General features: G+C 41.6%; 1 protein-coding gene across 12 annotated transcripts in view; it reads right to left on the bottom strand.

Moving 5' to 3' along the window:
• unm_hu7910 (un-named hu7910) overlaps positions 1 to 14,741 on the bottom strand; it is a 45,226-nt gene extending 30,485 nt beyond the window's left edge. For 3 of the 12 annotated variants that reach the window (XM_036210950.1, XM_024265526.2, XM_024265527.2), the window contains exons 1-3: positions 7,236 to 10,263; positions 7,098 to 7,163; positions 3,166 to 3,336 (exon numbers count right to left, since the gene is read on the bottom strand). In XM_036210950.1, coding sequence (XP_036066843.1) covers positions 3,166 to 3,336; positions 7,098 to 7,163; positions 7,236 to 7,395 — 397 coding nt within the window. In that variant the 5' untranslated portion in view covers positions 7,396 to 10,263. Of the gene's footprint in view, positions 1 to 3,165; positions 3,337 to 5,581; positions 6,557 to 7,097; positions 7,164 to 7,235; positions 10,264 to 14,227 lie in introns of those variants that run through there. The other 9 variants (XM_024265529.2, XM_024265533.2, XM_024265524.2 and 6 more) reach the window with 8 other exon arrangements.
• Positions 14,742 to 18,129: the final 3,388 nt, after the last annotated feature.

Raw genomic sequence — 18,129 nt, 5'->3', positions numbered from 1 at the left:
TCGTTTTATTTTTTATTTTATTAGTGGATCTACGCTCCTCAAACACCTCTATTCCATCTCATCCACCAGCTCTCCTCCCTTTAGTTCCCTAAAACCTCAGAGTTGATGTTCAACGTTTTCTCTGATAAACTGCTTTTTTTTGCTGCAGATATCCGGAGCTCAGTGAACGCACCACGCAGAAACACTCCGAAGGAACAAGTTTGTTTGTTTGTTTGGGGGTTTGAGGAAATAAAGGGAGAGAATTAAGATATTTAAAGAGCATAGATCCACTAATAAATGAAACATAAACTAAAATCAACTTTTGTAAAGTCTTCTTCTGCTGTTTTTGTTGTTAACCACAAACTAAAGAGACTTAAAACGGGTGAAGTCTCGGCGTCTCCGTGCGGGAAAAGGAGAAGGGGACACTTCATTCTTCGTTTTTGATTATCTCGTTATAAGATGATATGGATCTTGTTATAACGAGAAAACGATAAAAAAAAATAGGCAGGCCGTTTTCAGCTACTGTACATATTAAAATTCTAGAGGAATCTGGAAAAGTTCACCTGCACTGTTCAGCAGCAGCTGTTTATCTCTGAGTCACACTGATAGAAGTTTGGGAGGAAGAAGTTCTGATCCATTTTACGTCAGTAAATCCGATTCTTCAAAATGAACCTAAATTGACGTACTGTCAACCACAAATTATGATCTCATTCAAATTGTTCTTAAAATGAACCGTTACACCCCCACTACATTCAAATGGCTCAACTTTAAACTTTTAATGTCATTCAAAGATGCTTGTTTACTTTTTTAAAGTTATTTTTTTTAATTTGAGCTTTTTTTGCTGCTTTGATAAACCTAAAGACCGGAACACATAGGACGACCAGCTTTACTGTAATGTCTTCATTCATCCGGTTTCCATGACATCGACTTCCATCTGAGCAGCACACTTCAGCTCAGAACAGTTTGGAGGATTCACAGCTCAGATTGTCTATAGGCAGAACACAAATGCTGCAAAAAAACTGCAAACTAAGCAAAACTAAAACAGTTCGTGAGGATTTAGATCCACTTCTAGTGTCTTGAAATGAGCCCAACCGTGTCATCTGAGCAGGAAGTTTTTACGGAGCCTGAAGGTCCATAAAAACATCAACCTCCATCTCTGATCCGACAGCTGCAGCCAGAGCTCCACTGTCCTCACATCAGTGTGAGCTCGGCTCTGCTATCAGAACACTGCAGGCTGGCTTTTGCAGCTTAGTAATACGCTTAAGAATGTTATCAGAGGGGAAGCACGCCAGACAATCCACAAGAGTTGAATTGTTTCATTCAGTTAACAAGAAATTACAATCAGCAGACGGAAAGAGGGTGTGAAAGCTGTGAGAAACTGTCAGTTCAAGTTCTAAAACATGCACCAGAACAGGACCGGAACCTGCTGGTTCTTCTAGAGAGCAGTGACCTTATCTCAGAGAGAATCTGACATTTAGCTCTTTGTGAATGTCAGTGTGGAGAGTTTAAATAAAGTTTCAAAAAGGTTAGAAAAACAGCAATGATGGAATCACTCTGTCAAAGCAGCAAATGGAGCCAAATCTTCTGACGCCGAGCTGCTCAGACGAGCTGGACCCTGTTGAGGATGTGGGGGGGCTTTTAAAGCTCGAAGCTTGAGATGCTGAAGAACACGTGTTCCATGTTCCCTGTGGATTTAAGCCCACAGGGCCTCACTAAGATGATTCTATAGCCAGATCACCTACATTTACAGAGAGAAGATCGTGCAGACAGGAAGTCTGTGAGGAAAAGGGAAAGCCTCAGAGAATCTCTTCAGTTTACAAAATAAAATGTTGGGCTTCCTTCTTTAAATATATGTCTATAGCGCAGTCAAAGTCAAAGTCCGGGGGCCGGATCCGGCCCTCCAGATCCTTTTATTTTATTGTTATTAATGGTCCGATGTTATCTTACACTTATTTCTAACTTGTATAATTTTGACAAAATATATTTTTATGGAGAGTAAAATATTGAAAGTTATTTAAGGTTTAAGTTGATTTATTCTGGATTTATTCCTGCCTTTTTCCATTTCTCCATCCATTTTCTTGACCGCTTCGTCCCTTTCGGGGTCGCGGGGGTGCCGGAGCCTATCCCGGCTACTGATGGGCGAAGGCGGGGTTCACCCTGGACAGGTCGCCAGTCTGTCACAGGGCCTCAATCACACACACATTCACTCTCACATTCACACCTAGGGGCAATTTAGAGTCACCAATTAACCTATGAAGCATGTTTTTGGATGGTGGGAGGAAGCCGGAGTCCCCGGTGAAAACCCACGCATGCACGGGGAGAACATGCAAACTCCACACAGAAAGGTCCCAGCCGGGATTCGAACCGGGGCCTTCTCGCTGTGAGGCAAGAGTGCTAACCACTGCGCCACTGTGCAGCCCTTTCCTGCCTTTTTATTATTCATAATTATGTTAAAAAGTTATGGTTTAAAAGTTTTAAAAATTGACATTCTGCTAACTTTTTGGACTATATTGGCATTTACCAATTTAGGGTATTTAGGAGTTTAGTTCAAATTTTAGCTACATGCTAGCTGTTTTGGAGTTAGTCTAATATTTACACGCCAGCTCTTTTGTCTAATTTATACTTCTTCTAGTTTTTTTAGGCTATTTTGAAGTCTAGCTATTTTTTCAGTTACATGTTAGCTGTTTTAGCAAACCAATTTTCTGGGGGGCTAATTTCTCATTTAGCTAATATTTTATCTGGCTATCAGCTTCAGCGTTTTCAGCAGCCAATTTCAGCTTACAGCATTCACATTAGCATTATCACAGGTAATGTTATATATCTAGTTCATAATTATGTTAATAAGTTACAATTTGAAAGTTTTAAAAATGTAGTTTTAAAGCATTCAATAAATGTTTATAATGTTCAGCCCGTGACCTAAGGTGTGTTTTGGATTTTGGCCCCCGGTGTGATTGAGTTTGACCTGCTCTGTAGTTTCCTCCTGCAGAATGGAAAGCAATTAGAGTTCTGCTTCTCGTGTGCAGGTACAGACCATATCTGTGATCAGTGTGTCTTCACCTCAAGAGGGGTAACTATCAAAGGCAAGGTCTTTTGTCCTCTCCTGATGATTTTACCAAATCTTAGTGTTTTTTTAACCTTCATGATTTTGTTTTCACAATAAAACATGAAACTGATGTGGTTTCTCACCGATGACGCTGTCATAGTCCACGATGTCAAAGTAGACCACCGCCATGGAGCTCCACACTCCCAGCAGAGCCAGGACCACCAACCACGTGAACATGGAGTACTTGGCAGCTCCGCCCCCTTCGCCTTCTGCTCTCTGTCCGTTCTTGCTCTCCAGCGGCGCCGTCTTTCCCTCTGCAGACACACAAACACAGATCAGGACTGCAGCCCCTCTGCTGACTGAAAACCAGTTTTTGAGTAAGTGGGTTTTAAAAGCTCTGGTTTTATAAAAGCTCGAGTTCTTTGAGTTTTGTCTGGGGCAGTATGATATTGGTGAGGAATTTAAAGACACACTCCAATAAAAATGGTGTTTTTGGAGGTTCTAACATGTTCTTGTAGCATTTTTCTGATGAAGGACATATAAAAGGAAAATTAGGTATGTACATTGCGTATTATTTGAATTGTTGTCAATCTGATGAAAAAATGCCATTTGAAGACAGAAAATACACTGGATTGGCCACAAACTCTCTGCTCTGCTCCATTCTGATCATCCAGCTCCAGACAAACAGATCCATGAACGTCTTTGTTTTCCTCTGAGCTGAAATCTGGATCAGAACTGTACGGCTGGATAGCTCTGATATTGTCTTGTTAATGTTACGTAGGGGTGTGGGGGGCTGCAAGTTAGTGGTAGAGCGTGCAAATCAGGGTGTCCAAACTTTTTCCAAAGAGGGCCAGATTCGGTAAGGTGAAAATGTGTAAGGGCCAACCCACTTATCTGACATTCTCTGACATCCAACACTACATTTTAATGATCATTTCATTGCAATGGCAAACCTTTCCTTTCTTACCATAGAACAAATACATCTAAATATGGTTTTTTTAACCAAAATCCCCGTCAATTTGCCAATTTTCTCACTGTTCATTTCCAGTTAGCAAGTCGTAGATGGTACATGTATGTCTCACCTGTTAGCGCCTCTTCATGGTGAATATGAAAACATAATTTAGCCAAACATGATCAAGAAATATACACATAGTCTTTAAGAAATACTTAAGTTACATGGATTTTATGAGAGGAGCCTGGGGGGCGCTGCATTTGGCCCACAGGCCACACTTTGGACATGTCTGGTGTAAATAAACGGATTATGGGAAGGAGATGGGTTTACACTGCAACAAGGGGAATTTCTGATTAACCAACTCCTGCCGCTCTGCAGAAACTATGTTCTAGAAAACGATACAGTTCTTTTCATTTTGCCCCGCCCCCCCCCCAAAAAAAACGGCATAATTATAATTAAAAGACCACTGTGAACGATTTTACAACAGATCAAAAGACGATCAGAGGGGAACTTTAATGAATAATATGAGCAAAACTGCAACAGGTAGTTGGGATCTTCAGGTTCAAGTTGACATGAGAAACAAAGTGATGAAAAGAGTTGTTCTGCTGATGTGAAGAATTCCAAACATTCCTGCATCTTTGAAACAAAACTACCAGGAGTGTCAAACTCAATCACACAAGGGGCTTAAATCCAAAACACACCTTAGGTCACGGGCTGAACAGGAGAAACATCTATTGAACACTCTAAAACTACATTTTAAAATCTGTAACTTTTTATCATAATTATGAACTAGATACATAGCATTACCTGCAATAATTCTAGTGTGAATGCTGTGAGCTGAATTTGGCCACTGAAAATGCTAAAGCTGATAGCCACCTAAAATATTAACTAAATGCCAAATTAGCCTAAAAAAACTTAGGTTAGCCAAATCAGATATGTAGCTGAAATATTAACTAAACTCCAAAATAGCCTAAAAATTCAGAGTAAATGCCAAAATAGTCCAAAAAGTTAGCAGAATGCCATTTTTTAATATAATTATGAATAAAAAAAAGTCAGGAATATTATTCCACAAAAAAATCATCTTAAACCTTCAATAACTTTCAATATTTTACTCTCCATAAAAATATATTTTGTCAAAATTATACAAGTTAGAAATGAGCACAAGATAACATTGGGCCATTAACAACAATAAAATGAAATGATCTGGAGGGCCGGATCCGGCCCCCGGGCCTTGACTTTGACACATGTTCTAGACGTTCGTTCCAGAGCTCCTCTATGCTTCATGTTCTGAGGAACGTCTTCCAGATCGGCTCAGCTAATGATTTTTTAAACTCATGTCTGAGGACAGATGGAGGAGCACCGAGTCTGGACTTCATCCACGGCTCTGAGCTCGTGGAGTCTGACTCTTCCTGTAAACATAATCTGATGCAGCACAGGAGAAGGAGAGAAGTTGTGTGGTTTAGAAAAGGTTTCAAGAGGAGAAAGACAATGAAGCTGTGAAAGGAAAATGAGAAATAAAACCAGAAAACTCCAGAAGTCCCCCACCCCCACCCCCCCAAGTGGCTCCAAGATGGTGACGTCTGCAGACAAATGGCAACTGAACTGACCTCATTTCATTACAGCTGGAGTTAAAGCCTTTTCTATGGGTGACGTCACACCCGGTTCTGCCCAGACGAGGACAGTTGCATGGACCGGGTCAGATCTACTGGTGTGAGTGGACCCTAAAATAACTGGGGACAGAGGGGAGAGGTTGTGTTGTTGCCGCAGGACGCCCCCTACAGAAATAGAGTGAAGACAGACTGCAAAGAGACAAACAGCAGCTGCTGCAGGACAAACTAATCATCGGTCTGCTTTGGAACGGCCGTTTAGAGGCTCTTCAGCAGGTGATGGCGGCATCAGAAGTGGGTGGAGCTGAGCTGATGTCAGAGCGGACAGATGTTTGGATAGACGTGATGCTCTGTGGACACTGAAACCAGACGCCTCAGCTCCAAAGGTTGGAGCTGATATAAATAATTTGATGCTGCGTAACTGAAGAACAGCCAGTGATCAGCACACTAAACAAATGTATTTTAGAATAAATGACACGAGTGTGACTGAAGTTCACATCCACCTTATTATCAGAAGCGTTCCCACTGGTCTTTCATTATGATCATGCCGCTTCTAGATACGTTTTCTAGGACATAGTCTCTGCAGAGCAGCAGGAGTTCATCAGAACTGTCGCTCTGAGATGTGGGCGGGACTGTTAGCATGGAGTAAGCACAGTGTTACAGCCTCAATAAGCAGACCTGGTCCAAGTCTAAGGAGAAAACCAAAAATGGGACCATAAAAACTGGACACCAGTGAGAAAAAGGAACAAAGTTGATTAAATAAGGGAAAAAAGAACTTTGTCAAGAGAAGCAAAAAGGACAAACAATTACTGTGTTAGTTAGAACAAAACAAAGGAATTGGCTTCTTGACCAAATATAAAATAAATCATGGAGACTGTTGATCCAGACATGTCCACCGTCAGAGTCAGCAGCTCCTGATAATGGCTGCATAACCAAAACTACCTAAAGAAAACAAATAAACAAACTAAGACTACCCCCAAACTAAAATACCAAAACCCAGCAGTGTAAGACTGCAGAGGACAAAGAAAAAAAAAATTAAAAAAAAAAAAAAAAAAAAAAATCACATTTTGAGAGATGCGAGTTGTTTTTATATTTTTGCTTTTGTTCGTGACTCCCCAGCTGCTTTCAGTCTCCAACATTCAAGGTGGGGCCAGCGAGCAGCATGTTCTTTCACGGAGGCATCTGATTGGTCAGTTTATAACTTAAATGACTTGCAATAAAGCAAAAATATCATTAGAAAATGTTAAGAAAAATGTATCAGAGCAAGAATTATTATTCTAACAAATAGAATGACTGAGGAACATCTGTCTGTTTCTCTATAGAAGTCTATGGGATTTTGGCTTCATGGGGTCAGCGGGTACTTCCTGTATAGAACGCCATGGGGGAGGAGTCACTCAGTCAATGGTTGAAACATGCAGCACTTCAAAGGTCAAACTGAACACATTCAGAGATGCAGGAGGGAGCAACCTATGATTCATTCGTCACAACAATCCATGCTTCAGCAGCTTCTAGTGACCTTCCCTATCCGACTCCTGGACTCCAGCCTCCTCTTTCTGCACGACTTCCTCCTCAGCGACGCCTCCTGGAGGAGCAGCACGCCAGCTTTGAAAGAAACCTCAAAGGAGCCACAGTGAAAGCTTCTTCTCAGACCTACCTGACTCCCGCAGCAAAGGTTGCATTTCCTCTTCCTCCTCGGTGTACTCCTCCTCCTCCTCCTCCTCCTGCAGCAGCTGCTCTGTGTGGATCTCCTCTACAGGAGCAGCAGGAGGTGGGGAGGAGGAGTACGAATTCTCATAGTGGTGGTATCGCTGCATGCTGCCTCAGAGAACCACGGATACGAGACAGCAGCTTCAGGAACAAATGAGGAGTTTTTGTTCCAGAGGAGGAACGGAACAACAACAAAAACAACACAAAGACAGACAAACACTGACCCGGATCAGTAGAAACTGAGAAGAAACAACAAAAGAGTCCAGACTCCAGCAGGAGAAAGCCAGCTCCTCCTCTTCCTCCCAAAGCTACAGAGATTGTGAGGCTCCTGAAAAGCCAGAACCTGATCCACACTATTATTAGAGCCGACAAAACCCTGTGAGGCCCTGTGAGCGGGGCGGATGCCAGAGAGGACAAACACACCAACAACTAACCTTGACACTTGTCTTCTGACAAGCTGGTTCTGAGGCCGCTTGATCCAGACCCAGAAGAACACTAGGAGCAGTAAGCAGGCCGGTCGAGGATCACCATGAGCAGCTGCTGACCGGTCCAGATATTTTTAAACATGTTAGGGTGGATAAAATGCTCAAATTCCAGCTCTGATAGGATCTAAGGTTAAAAAAAAGAACACGCCCCCACAGTCGTCCTGAATATAACAATAAACGTCAAGAAGGTTTTTGAAATCAGGCTGAATATATCCAGACAACAAAATAGTTTCAAAAGACCCACTCCAATGAAAATGGTGTTTTAACGTGTTCTTGTGGCATTTATCTGATAATCGAGGACATATACGAGTGTGTAATTCCTAAAAGTTGACAATTTTAAAAAAACATTCCTAGTAGTGTTTTAATTAGGGCTGCACGATAATATTGGTTACAAATATTTATCGGACGATACTGGACATTATGACGTCACAACGATAAGAGAAACATTTGCGGATAAAATGGGCCGATTATTAAACTACCGACGGTTCCTCACTCACCACTCAGTATTTACCTGTGTTAATTATGAAGTTTTTATTCGAAATCCCACAGCCTTAATGTCTTAAAAAGCCATTTTTCATGTTGACGTGAAGCCTCTGTTTCCAAAATCTCCTCTGAGGGGGCGTGGCTAAATACTGGGAGAACTGGGAGGGGGCGGGGCTTGAGCTGCCGCTCCTCTCGGGCACAGAGCCACCAGAACAGAAACAGAGAGCGAAGGAGCGACAGGGAGAGAAGCTGCAGCTCCACAGGAACGTACAGACACGTGACAGCGAAGCGACTCGATTCTAGGAGTTATGGTCTAACCAGTCCACCAATTCAACAAGCTAAAATATGGATAATATTTCAGAAAAACGCTCCATATTAGTTTCTTTTCCCGGTCTTCACAGCACGACACATCAATGATCACGCAGAGACAGGAAACGGTGAACAAATTACACAATAAAATACTGGGATAATTTCAAAATAAACCTGGACCCTGTTTGGGGGAGAGGGAGTCATAATTACCTCACTACAGGTCTGTTAGTTATTTATGAAGTTCTTTATATGTCTTATCTGTTCGTTTGGTATATTTTCTGATTAGAATTCCCTTTGAATTCTATATCATTTTAAATTCTTTTCTATCAAAATGCTGCCAATCACAGCAAAAGCCAGTGCTTAGAGCATGAGAGTCAGAGTTTAGCCAGCTGTAAATCTCTTACTGTCCCCTAATCCCAAATATTAACCAAAGATAATAATAGCGGCTGATGTCTCAGTGGAGGTGAAGGTCTGCAGACTCTTGATGCTACTGCTTGGTTCCCCTGGGCCTTGCAAACACAGGGTTGTGTCAGGAAGCTGTAAAAACACCATATACATGACACTTAAAGTGATGAGCTCCAATAATATCTAAAATACTTTGTTAAATTAAAATGTGTGTATGTTTTTTCCCCCTCCAGGTCAAGTTTTTAGAAGTTTTTTCCAGAAGAACAGAGAGATCTACAAGGGAATGCAAAGCAGACTAAAGTAATTTCACCATGGAATAGATCAGAGATTTATGTGGAATATATTCATTCATTATTATTTTAATGTAATCTTTTTTAATTGTAGGTCCTTTGGAAAAGCTTTTTTTCTGGATCTGCTGCGTAAGTCTGATTGGTTGTTGAGGATGTCTTGGAGAGACGGAGAGGAGCCGTGATTCCTGCCTGAAGTGTTGGCCTGATGAGCAGGAAACTCCAAACACCAAGTTAATGTTCAATCAGAACTCCTGGTTAAAGTCTTCATATTGGACTTACTTTATTCTTAACTGGCTCTATGTTTACCATCTTGAGTCTTAAAGCTTTATTAACAAAGTTGACGTTGACATTTTCAAAGCAGTTTAGAAATGTCTCTTCTTGCAGGTTAAAACTGAATGCTAACGTGAACATTAGAATAATATTTATAAACAAAATGGTTTCATGGCAGTGAAATTCAATGAAATATTACATTTATAATCAGCATTTACTCAGCTTTCCTTATTAGATGAAGCAATGCACCTAGAACAAGTCTGTGTTTGTGGTTAACTCAGGGAAGGTCTGTCCACGCTGCTGCTCAACATCACATCTGTCGTGCTCACAGAACGGATCCTCTCCAGATGAAGATACCCGGTAACGGACTCCAGCTCCTGCTCAAACATGCTCCCAGCTTCCTCAACACTGGACCCCAACTCTACTGAAATCCCCGACAGGAAACCACCAGCAGCTCTTGGTCTTTCATTCAGGAGAAATCCAGCTCAGCAAAATGAGGAGGAAACAGGCCATACCACAAATGCATCAGGGAGAGGTCGAAACACCAAATCAGATTAAAACACGTCCTTTCAGTCAAAGACTTCAGTATTCCTCTTTGCAAAATGTCAAATTTGCTTAAAAAAAACAAAATTGGAAATTTAATTAAAGTAAACTATGAACTATGAAAGAATGCTGAAGTTGACCTTAATATCAGAAACTTTTGTACTAAAATTGCTTAAAAATCCCTAATACAAACCAATTTAGCAAAAATATTTAGTGTGTTGCTTAAATATGAGCTAAACTCCAAATAACCAAAAGAATCCTAAGTAAACTAAATTATTCAAAAATGTAAGCATGTTGATAAAATTTAGCTAAACTCTAAATTAATCTATAAAAACCCCAGAAGATAAAACGTTAGCCAAAAACATTAGCATGTTGCTAAAATATTAGCTAAATTAGCATTAAAAATGTCAGTAGATAACAGGTTTGCCAAAAAGCTAACACTTTGCTTTAATATTAGCTAAACTCCAAAATTGCATAACATTGCTCAGTAAACTAAATCGGCCAAAAAAGTTAGCATGTCGCTAAAATATTTAGCAAATTTCTATTTTTTTGAATTACTTTAAAAGATTAAAACATAGCCCATAAATATATTTAAAGGTTTGTTGCTAATCTTCTTAAAATATTGAAATTTGAATACTTTCTCATTCATTTCCTATGGGACATATTTTGTTCAATATTTCAAAAACTATAAAGTTTATGAATACCAAAAATACAAGCAGCAATTTCCTGAATGAGATGAACGTTTTGACACCAAGATTGTTGAAATCTCTTAAAGTGTGATTGAGTTTTTACGTGCTGAAAAACGTACAGAAAGGAGCAGGAGAATCACTGTAGTGTGAATGCTTACTAAACAATCACACAATTAAATGAGGTCGGCATCTGAAACAAGGAATTATTTTTCACTAAAGATAAAGTTTTGGTCTCAGTGACTCAAAAATAGAAAAAGTACATTTTTTGGTGCTGAAGCCTCACAACTTTACTACACTCTGACTCCATTTTATGCAAAGTAACGACTAATCGACTATTAAATTAGTCGTCGATTAGTCGACTGATCGTGGCAGCCTTATTGGAAGATGTTGAGCCGTTTTTCCTGGACACTTCCGGGAAAAGAGCAAGCAATAACAGTGCAAAATGATCCCTTCAATAAAGGATTGGATCAACGTTGCACAGGGCTCTGGGTGGTGACAGCATCAGTGCAGAGGCTGCACCAGATCTTCAATCAATCCATCAATGTATATACTGAACAGGGTGTTCCCAGGTCACCTAGAACCCAAAGAAACACCTGCTCATCCAACTGTTCACACAGCCACCCTCCCAGTGCCCAGGTCAGAGACAGAACACAGGTTTGAAGCAGTCATGCTTGTGTTGTCCTGTCTGACTGTTCTCTATCTGTTCCTCCTTTAGGTCTATCTGCTAAAATCTTCCGGTACTCTTGCAGTAGAATTCCGTCTCCCTGTCTCTGCCACAAGTCGGGGTCACATCCAGATTTTCTGGTGCAGTTCTGCAACCCTTCTATTAACCAGGATGAGAAGTAAACCCTAACAAATGAGTACATATTTTGCACCTTCTTAATGTTAAAAAATAAATCATATTTCTTTAAAGATCCCTGTCTAGAAAGAGCATCAATATTTGTATTACGTTCTTGAAAGACTAAAGTGAACGCACATTAGGACTTAGAGTCAAACCCTAATTATGGCCCAGTTGGCCGGGTGCCGGACGGGTGAGCAGGAAACCAGGGTTTGCTTCCCTGATGAGCTTCATCCAGAGTGGATCCTTAGGAAAGATCCTCCTACTGCCCACCCGGGTAGCTACAAGGGGGCCCAAGACTGGGATTCCATGTGTCTGTCCCCAGCCCGGACAAAGGAAGGGCATCTGGTAAAAAAAACTTTGTGCCAAGAAAAATATGTGAATCAGTGAAAGCTGAATTTTTGTGTCAATTCCCTGACGCAATGTGCCGAAAGATAAACAACACTTTGAGAAGAGAGAGAGATAAAACCCGTTTTAAAACCCGTTTCTATTCCAAGGCTAAAACGGAGAGAATGGAGACTGAACTGACTGTGGAACAAGTTCCCTACTGGTTATTTGGTGAACTAACCTGGACTCAGTCCTTTTTGCTTTCAAAGTAACCTCAAGGGAACTGGACTGGACCCCACAAGGAGCTGTTTCTTCATCGGTTCTGGTTGAAGTCAGACTGGAGTAAAGATTTATGCATCCATCTTCAGAACTTGCTGCATCCCTTTGGGGTCACTGGTTGCTGGAGCCTATGGGCTTTGCTACTTCACTTTGTCAAGTTTATAAGCCAGTCAAACTATTGAACTTGATCAATCAATCCTCCTCCTTTCTGGGCTTGGGTAATCAGCATTTACAAGCTCAGTTGTATAGGTTCTTGCACAAAGGAAAAATCTGTTCATTTGACATCAGTGTGTTACCTGTAACACTAGAATGTGCAGTTCTTGTACTATTTACAGCTTAGTTTTTAGAGATATCCAAAATGTAAATATACCAGGACATCAATGATTTCCTGAGCTTTAAGTTGAGCCATGTTTTGTGGAAATCGATTAAGAAATGAGGGAGCTAGGCGTATTTTTGTGGTTGATTTGTGCATGTCTTGCATTGAAACAGCTGCGTTCTGTTGTCGCGACTCGCCGCATAGCAATGGCGCCGGTGCGCGCACGTCTCTGTCTATAGCAGCGAATAGGCAAGGATCAATCCAGTAAAATATAGAAATACTCCAGACGCTGCTTTTGCAATGCCCGACAGCGGGGCTGCCGGTGCAGCTGAGGGTTTGAAGGTCTGAAGGCGACCAGTCTGAGAGTGGTAAAAGGCTGCTAGCAAAAAAGCTAACGTGTTAAAAAACAATCCAGAGTGAAACATTCATTAAATCTACCACCAGGACGGAGTTTGCTGGATAGAATTCCAACTGCACTCAACATCTGTTCCCTAACTTCTACGTCCACTGGAAAGTTGTGTGAGCCAGTAGATTCTTGACAACTGACGACAACACACCTACGAGCCACACTAAAGCTAACAACCAGAATAACAGAATCAAAGATGGGCGGGGCTTTTATACTAGAGCTCAGATCATTATGACGTCACACTTCTGGGACTTACACCAGTTGACCAATCACAAAATTCAACTGCAACACCTCGTTTCAACCTGTAGATGGCAGCACACAGACAGTTTTTTGACTATATTTTCATGAATTAAACAAGCTTACTTTAATTTGTCAAAAATCTGGCAATGACCAACAGACAGCACTTTTAAAGCCCATTTATAGAGGTCAACACGCACAAAAAAGTTGATTTAGGGTTTGGTTACCCTTTAACTAAAATTTTAGCTGACTTTCAGCTTCAGCATCTTCAGTGGCCAAATTCAGCTTCCAGCATTCACACTAGCATTATCACAGGTAATGTTAGATATCTAGTTTTTAGTCAGTTTAAAGCCAATGATGTCTAAGATGTGTGCTTTACATCCATTTTGAACATTTGACCTGATTAGTCGAATAATAAAATAATTGTTTGTGGCAGCGCTTACATCAAAAGGAAAACAACAAGCAGAAACTTTACTGAGACTTTCAAAAAGTTGGATTTTCTTTCAGAAAGCAGCTGGAGGCTAGGTTAGCTTAGCTCCATTCGAGTGGAAGCGGGCTCCCCCCGAGTGTCGAGTGATCCGGTCTGTTCACACTGAACTCGGTGGAGATGACACCCGATGCGCAACTCCAGACCTGGAGGGCACTTTCCTGCAGATGTCTTCTAACTGGCTGGACACACCTGAACCAGGTGATCAGCCTCCAGCCGGGCTCTGATTCCTGGAAATCCCGCAGACACGCCGGCCCTCGAGGCCTGGAGTTTCTCCATCCCTGGAACAGGACCGCGTTATGGCGTTGAACCAGACTCCACGGCCGGTCCATTCAGACTCAGCCCGGGACCGTGCGGGGCTGGCACGCATTCATGCGGACGCCTCGCGACCACATCAGCTCCCCGCACAGGAAGGGTGAAATTCTGCGTGGCTTAAACGCACTAGCTCATCACTGAGTGAGCGGATGGTGATGCAGCATCATCCCTGCCGCCGGTCTGTGGTTCGGTCCGGTTCGGTCTGTGCGGCTCCAGTCCGTCCACATGTGGACACAAACAGCAGGACAAAGGTTACTGACCTTTTCGGGACTGGCTCTTTGCGCTCTTTCTCTGCGCCATTTCTCGATGAACTTCCTGATGCGGGCTTCCCGGTTGCAGCAGCTCCGACCCAAAGACGGTCTGTGGTTCTCCCGCGAACAGGAGCAGCGCCGCGGTCACCGGCTCCGGTCTGAGGACGAGACTTCACAGAAACGTCTGCACGTCCTCGCAGGGATCCCAGCAACGCCTGGCCTCCGGTTACGGCGACCGCTCATTCAACCAATCAGAACGGTGCATTCGAGGTGAAGGCGGGACTTAAGGCGGGTGTAAAAAGCGCTCCACCAATCAGACTGTGTAACAGCTTCCCGGTGCGGTCCCCTCTCCAAGGAAAAGACAAAAAAACGTGGCAGAAGAGGAAGAGGAGATGGTGGGAAACGGGGCGGAGATTTATCTCTATACATTCAAACGGTTGTTTTACGAGATATCGTTTCCTTCCCTTACTTTAAAGTTTGTTATAGTTTTATTATTATATTTTTAAAGGCTTTTTTTACAGAAACACGGAGTGTTCTGAAGGAATAAAATCTGGTTTTAACATTAAAGTGGGCAAAATATTTATTAATTTGTTAACATTTGTTGGGGAATATAGAATCTTGGTTAACAGAGGGGTGGCAGAGCTGCACCAGAACTACTGGATGTGACCAAGCCTTGTGTCAGAGATAGTGGGACGGAATTTCACTGTTAGGGCACTAGGAATTCTACTGGAACACTACTGAGAGCTGTAGTGGAAGAGTACACCAGATAAATAGACCTAAAGAAGAAATAGATAAAGAGACCAGTCAGACAGGATAAAGTAGAAGAAGGACCACTTAACAACTTTGTGTTATACGCCTATGACCTGGGGACGGGGAGGAGAGTCGTGTGACCAGTTATATGACCAGGTGTTTCTTTGTGTGTTGGGTGACAAGGGAGCAACCAGTTCTGTATATAAACCCCTGAGTTTGAACACATGGTGTGGTCGCTGCAGTGATGCTGACACCACCCAGAGCTCTGTGAAACATTGATCCAATCCTTTATTAAAAGTGTAATTTTGACCTGTGTTTGTTTGCTCTTTTCCTCATCAACCAACTCGGGGAGGTGTTCAGGAGAGAGACCTCAACAGTTCTCACAGCTTTGATATCACATACATGATTAGAAAGTTGAGCAGCGCGCTCTGCTGTTCAACAGGAGAAAACGCACCTCCTTCATTATTTCATCAAATCCAAATCTATATATTGTAGCGTGAAAGGGGTGAATATGAAGTATTCAATCCCAAAGTTGGTTGAAAATATAAATTTTATTAAACTGAAACTTAATAAAATTAACCTCGGGGCACCACCTTTGTAATGAAGGAAAATATTACTCAGTAATGAGCAATAAATCAATAAAGTAATAATCAATTAATCAGTCTCTCAACTTTAGGTCCTTTATACCCTTTGAATTGACTTTACCACAAAGAAGAAAATAATGATATCTGAACAACGACGTCCTTTGAATATTTATTGAATAACATGAGGTTAAACAAGCAGAAATAATGGATATAAAAGCATGAAAAGCAATCAACATGTGTGGAACACAGAATATAACTTTAACTAATAACTAGAAATAGATAAATGAGAAGAAAAGACATAAAATATTGAGGGGAGGAATGCTAAATGTGTGGATGCATTAAGTGTGTGTCGTGCATAAAAAGGGTGATGTTACTGATCTGAGAATAAGCTATTCTTAAAAGGAGGAATTCAAAACGGGGCAAAGATGTTACTCTTGCAAAAATAGTTAATCTTTGTTCTAACCACCAGCAGTTGACTGTATGAGCGAAGTTCGACTTCTCACCAGCGGTCTGTAGATCTGGGTCTGCTCTGCCAGGAAGGGTGGTTGATCCCGTTCCTAGCTGGATGGTTCAGGCGGGCCGTGGAGGCGAGATCTGCAGCCAGGTGTAGAAGGAAAGGGAACCTGCGGTTCTGCTGGTTCTGCTCTGTTCAGTCACTTAGCTTCTGGGGTGGTCGAACAATTTCTCTATTCCGTTTTGTGACCAAAAAGTATAAGTCGCAAAGCTGGCCGGACAATGAAACTTATCGAATAATCTAGCATTGAAAATCAGTTTCAAAATAAAAGCATCAAAAATGGTAAAAAGTTGGAATCAGTCTATGAAATAAACGGAAGACAAAAATGTTGAAAAGGAAGAAAGCGCGCGGAAAAAAACGTGATCTTAAGACTGGAAGAACTTTTCTGTTCTGGCTTCTGGCTTATCAGCCCTGTTGTCTTAGAGAGGCGTGTTGTTGAGCCTGAGAAGCCTTGAGAAGGTGTGAGAAGCCGCTGGCTCTGGAGTGCGCGCCAGGATTTTGAATTTGAGAGGCAGGACCAGAATCACCCAATCCGTGGGGATTTGAGGCGTTTTACGATTGGAGGTAATTTGCATGTCCCAATGAGCTCTGGCTATGCAAATATCAGGGGTGTAACTTTATTCTGGTCTCTGGGTGTGTTTATTCTTAATGCTGAATTAACAACAAAAGGGGTTTCTATCAAACAAAGTTTGCACAGCCCTATATGTGTGTGGATCCTGTATGTGGCACATAAAACGCTTCCCAAAGTCCACACAAACATAGAAAAATCAATTCTCCAAGCTTTGATGGTTACACATGATTAATTCATGGATTTTAACGTCAAAGTAGTTGTGAATCTTCTTCTGTTAGGAATAAAAGTTTGATTACACACACGTAATAGTAGATAATTTTTCTTGGAGCTGTGAAGAGATGTTTTACATGTTAGATCCAATTAACAACAGTCCTGTGTTTTAAAACATAAGAAAAGTTACGAAGGGTCACGTGTTTCAAACAAAGGACTCTGAGTGTCTGTCGGGAATGCTTGCAGACGCTCCAGGAGGTCAGCCTGCTGGAAACAAGACTCTTTTGAAGTTGACGGGCTGAAGTTAACCAGAGTTTTGAATGCAAAATAGTCAGGGTTCTGGCCCGGTTTAATGACTTAATATCCAGTGGGAAATAGAGGTTTCAGACAACTTTATGGCCCCCTTGCTGGAAGAGGAACTCTGTTATCTTGAAAGGCACTCCAAATAAAAGTTGGGTGACCAAATGGTCAACACAGGTTATCACAGTTGTTTCCAAGGGTGGAATGCTACAATATTTTTCAGTTTATTTATTGTTTAGTTTTTTTCTTTATTTGCAAATTCCTGTTTGCGGGTGTTTTTATTTCTGGCCTAAAAGTTTACAGATCGTCAACAACAAACTGTTTGCAGTTCACAGAACATGTGAATTAAAGGATTACTCACAGAGATTTAACAACGACCAACTTCATCTGACTGTAGGAGCAGCAAAATCAAGTAAGTTCTGAGTGAAAGCTGGCGCTAGCTTAGCGGCTAACCGCTAGCTGCTGTTAAAGGAATGAGACTGTAAGCTCTGTTAGCGGTACACTGGGACACCGTGCAGCTCAGTATAATCACAGAGTGACAACAGGTGATTTGGACATTTCCACCACTCAGATCTTTACCTGGATCTGGGCGGGACGCGAGTGATCATAGCGGGACAGCAGGGCTGCTGGGACCCGAGCTCGGTTGTTTTCTGATAGAAATCCAGCAAACGTATCATAGAATTCACGGAGATGCTGCATTAGGGTTTTTTCTTTCCCCTATTTTTCGATTTACCACTTTTGTTGCTTTAAGCTTTGTGGTGTGTTTCAGAGAAAAAAGCATCCTCTTTCTGTGGGGTCACATTCCCTCTTGAATATTTGCCGTTTCTTCCTATTTTAACAGTAAGTTGACAGAAATTTTGTACTGACTACAAAAAATAATTGTATCTCAAACAACAAAAAATCAATTTCACAACACAAATGTTAAATTTAAACCTGGATGTACTATTCATATATTTTGCTCTGTTTTTTTTTTGTTTTTTTT

This window comes from Oryzias melastigma, unplaced genomic scaffold (assembly GCF_002922805.2).
Source record: "Oryzias melastigma strain HK-1 unplaced genomic scaffold, ASM292280v2 sc00320, whole genome shotgun sequence".
Classification (NCBI taxonomy): domain Eukaryota; kingdom Metazoa; phylum Chordata; class Actinopteri; order Beloniformes; family Adrianichthyidae; genus Oryzias; species Oryzias melastigma.
The sequence above is the reverse complement of the archived record's forward strand: the minus strand, read 5'-3'. Positions and strand labels throughout refer to the sequence as shown.